Below are 4,611 nucleotides of genomic sequence, written 5' to 3'. Positions count from 1 at the left end.
TAACCCGGTACGCGCTTTTTGTTGTTTAAATGAGCTGGAAGTACCTTAAGATGAAGACAGCTTAGCCTTTCACTCGCCCGTTTGAAAAGAAGCGACGCGTGCTCATCGTGCCGTAATGAGGAGTGGGAAAAACATTCCTCGTGACTCGGCTGCCTAATCCTTGATAATTCCCTTTTCGGTAATTGCCCGTTACTAGCAGCATTAAGCAGCCACCGTCTGAGATAACGCGCAAATACAGTGAAACCGGCGCTCCTTGGGCGAGGACAACGTACAAAGGCTCCTCCTTGACTAACGAATTTGGATTCGTAGTATCAGTCCTCTTTCTGAAGCTGAAAGTTCCGTGCCATTTTCGGTAGTTTCACTTTGTATTTCTCTCTTTACTGCTCCGAGAGACCACCTGTACTAAACAGAACAAGTCCTTTCCAGTGAAATACTAAATTAGCGAAGGCATCAGTTTTTTCCATGTTTTCCCCTTCCTGGCACGTTTGTTCGGGGAAAAAAGATCTTTGCTACTAATTACTGTCTTTAAAGTGGTGTCTCCTCTTCTTTTTTTTTTTTTTTTTGCAGCGTTGAAGGTCTCACACTATTAATTGCTGTTTTGAAGGTCTTTGACTAGTTGTACTACTAAATACAGCAACAAATACTCCATGCAAATGCTTTTTTTTTTTTTTTTTTTGCAGCGTTGAAGGTCTTCACGCTATTGTAGTCTCAGATAGAGACGGTGTGCCTGTTATCAAAGGTAACTTTAGCTTCTCGCTGTGCCCTGCAACTGAAATCCTGAGTGAACAGCAGGGGGTGGAAAAGTACAGCAGAACCTTCTCTGGTTATGTCCCATACCTGAATATCCAAAACTGAAGAATTAAATTAGACTTCTACTTCAAGTTCGATAGTTGATTGTGTACCTCTTTAAATTTATCCTTTCGTTCGTGTATGTGCAATGTCCTCAATAATTGCAGGCCACAGGAATTTTCCTCAGTGAATAGGGTTGGAGTGGTGTAAGGGGCTCGTATCTTCAGGTCACTCACAGGCTGATACAAAGTACTCGAGAGAGCTTACGGGTATTTTGTTGACTTGGCTGGTCTGTGCTGAGGAGCAATTGCATCCGACTTCTACACAGGTTATTTAATTTTGTTTGCTTTTTGGTACTGTCATTTTTATCATATCTCTGCAGTCTTTGTTTAAGATGTCTTTGTGTTGTGGGTAAACTAGTTTAAGAGTACTGATTCAAGTACTGCAGATTTATTTTTTTTTTAATGTCCCAAAGTATTTAAACACCTAGCAGAACTTGCACATCTTCACCTGTGTTCATTCAAGTGACTCTGTGCCAGTAATCAATCCAAAGGCTGGAATCGGCGCAAACAGCGAGGGACACAGAACCAAAGTGACATCAGCACAGGCTGTGCATCGTAAAGGAAAAGACTGTTTCTCAGGCGTGCTAGGGAGGACGCTGGTATAACGAGCATTGATCATGTACAGAATATTACATGACGTACCGCTCGTGAAGATTGTCCTGTGCTTGTTGCGGAAGCATGCAAGATGTGTTACGTGTTCCCCAACACCAGATCTGCTTTTGGCAGAGCACTGAGCCGGATGAGGAGTTGTGATGCGGTCATAGACACCATGTAAAAATAAGAATTATCTTGTTTTGTTCCAGTTGCCAATGATAATGCTCCGGAACATGCACTGCGACCTGGCTTTCTGTCCACCTTTGCCCTTGCCACAGATCAGGGCAGCAAACTAGGACTTTCTAAAAACAAAAGCATCATCTGCTACTACAATACGTACCAGGTGAGTAACCTCAATGTGGCCTGTTCTCAGTGACCAGAGCTGTTCCTGAGCAAGGGAGGGGTGGTTTAAACTCTGCTAGATTTCCACTTGGCTGCTATTGAAGTATTTGTGTTTTATTTCTCACGCTGCTTAAATGGCCAAGCTAAACTTTTGCACTGTTTGTCGAGCTTCTCTTGCATTTCTCAAAACTGAGATTTACTGGTTGAAAATGGTGGAGTTTTCTGAACAGGTAGTAATCAGGGATTTGCAGCAGGTGCTGCTCATATGGCCTTCAGAATCTGTTACAAAGGGTTTATGTTCTCTTTCACAAACAATATTTGTTTATAATTAGCGACACCTAAAGTTAAATAAGCACATGCAGCCTACTTCATAGCCCATCTTGCTGCCAGTACGACTTGGAGGTAAGAAAGCTTTGAAATACCACTCATATTTTTTTACAGACTGATTATTTGTGTCCTGAAATCCATCATCTACTAAGTTTCTGCTCCTTCTCAAGTTCTAGTGGTCTTGAGAGCTTTTTGTTACGACTGCAGTAAACTGGCCAACTGTTTAGCCTACAGTATCTAGCTTTGTTTGGAAAATAAATGAGTGAATGAGTTAGTTTACACACATTGAGTACATTGCTTTGATTCTCTTGATGCTAGTAGCTTATTGTTGTGCTCAAGATTCCAGTTCCCTATTAATGGAAGAGGAGATGCTGCTATGCACTGAATAGTATTTTAAAACAATAAACCTGCCTGCCCTCGTGTTACCTGTGGAGGGTGTGGTCTCCACAGCATAGTCTGCAGCGTTTGCAGCCGAGTTAGATTTCAGGTGGGTAACACTGCAGAACATGGCAGGGAGGGAAATGCCAGGCTTTCCATGTGCGGCTTCCTGTACTGTGGTGCGAGTTCTGTTGGTGTGTTTAACTGTGAAGCTTAGGAAATGGATACACTGGAAAGTCAGCTCTGTGGCTCTTGCTCCTGCTTGTCCTTTAAACTGAGGAGGCTGCTTGTTTCAGAAAGAATTTATGTGACAGAGCTCTGACATCCAACATGTGTTAGCTGCTGCCTGAACACTGTTCTCTCTCCTTGCAGGTGGTGCAGTTCAATCGCTTACCTTTGGTAGTAAGTTTCATTGCTAGCAGCAATGCCAATACCGGTATGTCTTCCCGTGTATTTTAAATGTTGTGGTATTTTAAGGCCCAGGTGTTTAAATAATTGAAAATAAATTATCCAAATTTACTTCAAGGTATATTAACTTTGCTCCTGCTATGAATTTTGTCAGCGTATTGTGAAGGGGAGAAGGGAAGGGTGCGAGTAAAAACTCATAGATTTTAGGTGACTTGCTGAAGTTGTTACTCTGTTAGAAGCGTATTTCTCCTGTGATTAACCTTACCCTTGCTACATGAGTGTTCACTGCACCAGCAATGATTGTACTGTACAAACCAGTTGTTTGGTCTCTTTCCGTCAGTTCCAGGTTACATTCTGCAGTAACATGTGCGGCTTTGTCTTCTCAGTTCCGTGGGGTGGGGAAATCCTTCAGTGAAGCACCTGGCCTTGCTCATGAGGGCGTTGGCTAAAAAGGGATTTAATTCTTGCACAGCTGCTTAGGTAGCTGTGGGAAGCAGCGAGGCGATAGCGGAGGCGAGCAGCAGCACAGGGGAGAGCTGTGCTGCACAGAGTGTGCCCCTGTTGGTGGTGGGGGCTGCAGGCACCCTGCCTGGGGGTGCTGCCCACTATTCCCGTGGAGAGCGAGCAGCTCAAGTGAAACGTTTTGTGTTTGGGAAAACACTGCCTGTGACTTGGGAGGGGAGGGAGCTGTGGGGACTGGAGAGAGGCTTCTCAGTTATGTCGTTTGATGGGATGTTCTGTCTCCTCTCTCTTTCCAGGGCTGATTGTAAGTTTAGAGAAGGAGCTCACCCCCCTGTTTGAAGAACTGAGGCAGGTTGTTGAAGTTTCTTAACCTGATGGTATAGCCGGAGTGCAGCATCCCTCTGCAGCCCAGTGGACAAAAGATTCAATAATCCTCAGTCAAATAACATGTCTCAGAAGAAATACCACAGCTCCTTAGTATACTAAGTAAGAGTAAATTGTACATAGTACTGAATCTGAAATGATCTACTAGTGTGTTGTAGATGGGTGTTACTTTAGGCCATGCTTCTTGTATTGTGCAGTACTGGAGAGACCACCAAAATAGCTCCCATGGAGTTTAGCTCAGCCAGCTGAGCCAGATCGGCACGATGCTGTTGGCTCAAATGAGCAACCCACAGATCTCTTGCTTTACAGGGAACCGGGCACGCAGTGGGGTTTATCCTCAGGCCAGCTACCACTACGTGTTGGAAAGCAGATCGGTTGTATGGTGTTATCAAAGATGTGGTTGAAAGAGTATTGTGAGAGCAAGTTTACTAGCAGTGATGTGTTGGTACAATGAATAAATATCCCAGTTTTCTTACGTGGGTGATACTTTGGCAAAGGAATGCTACTAATCTGGATGCTATCTGCATCCTGCTTCCACTAAGAAGAAAGCTATTTCTACGAAAGCTGTTGCTTTAGGGGTTTTCCTGATGCCCAGATAAAAGCACCCGAACAATGTCTCACTTTATCATGGGGTTTTTGTGTAATATGGTTGTGAGATCTCACGTCTCGTAGTTGTCGTGTGGGTTCATCACTGGTGACACTCTCAGCTCATTTACCCTTAGGTTTTTCCTAAGTAAATAAATATAAATAAAATACAGTATTTTTAAATGACAGAGCCTGGTCCACTCTTCTGTTGCACCATAATACTCTACAGCATATCAGCTTTTCTGTGGAGAGAACAGGTCTCTTAATTATTTGTAAATGT

At 43.5% G+C, this 4,611-nt stretch overlaps 1 protein-coding gene across 1 annotated transcript in view; it reads left to right on the top strand.

The window, feature by feature from the left end:
* Positions 1-4,517, top strand: part of LAMTOR3 (late endosomal/lysosomal adaptor, MAPK and MTOR activator 3) — a 6,875-nt gene extending 2,358 nt beyond the window's left edge. Inside the window, exons 3-6 of the mRNA XM_009273621.1 lie at positions 635-739; positions 1,655-1,788; positions 2,865-2,928; positions 3,659-4,517. Coding sequence (XP_009271896.1) covers positions 635-739; positions 1,655-1,788; positions 2,865-2,928; positions 3,659-3,732 — 377 coding nt within the window. The 3' untranslated portion in view covers positions 3,733-4,517. The remainder of the gene's footprint in view (positions 1-634; positions 740-1,654; positions 1,789-2,864; positions 2,929-3,658) is intronic.
* The last annotated feature ends 94 nt before the right edge of the window (positions 4,518-4,611 follow it).

The sequence above is a fragment of the Aptenodytes forsteri genome, unplaced genomic scaffold, assembly GCF_000699145.1.
Source record: "Aptenodytes forsteri isolate BGI_AS27 unplaced genomic scaffold, ASM69914v1 Scaffold93, whole genome shotgun sequence".
NCBI classification, from domain to species: domain Eukaryota; kingdom Metazoa; phylum Chordata; class Aves; order Sphenisciformes; family Spheniscidae; genus Aptenodytes; species Aptenodytes forsteri.
This window is presented reverse-complemented; position numbering and strand designations above follow the sequence as displayed.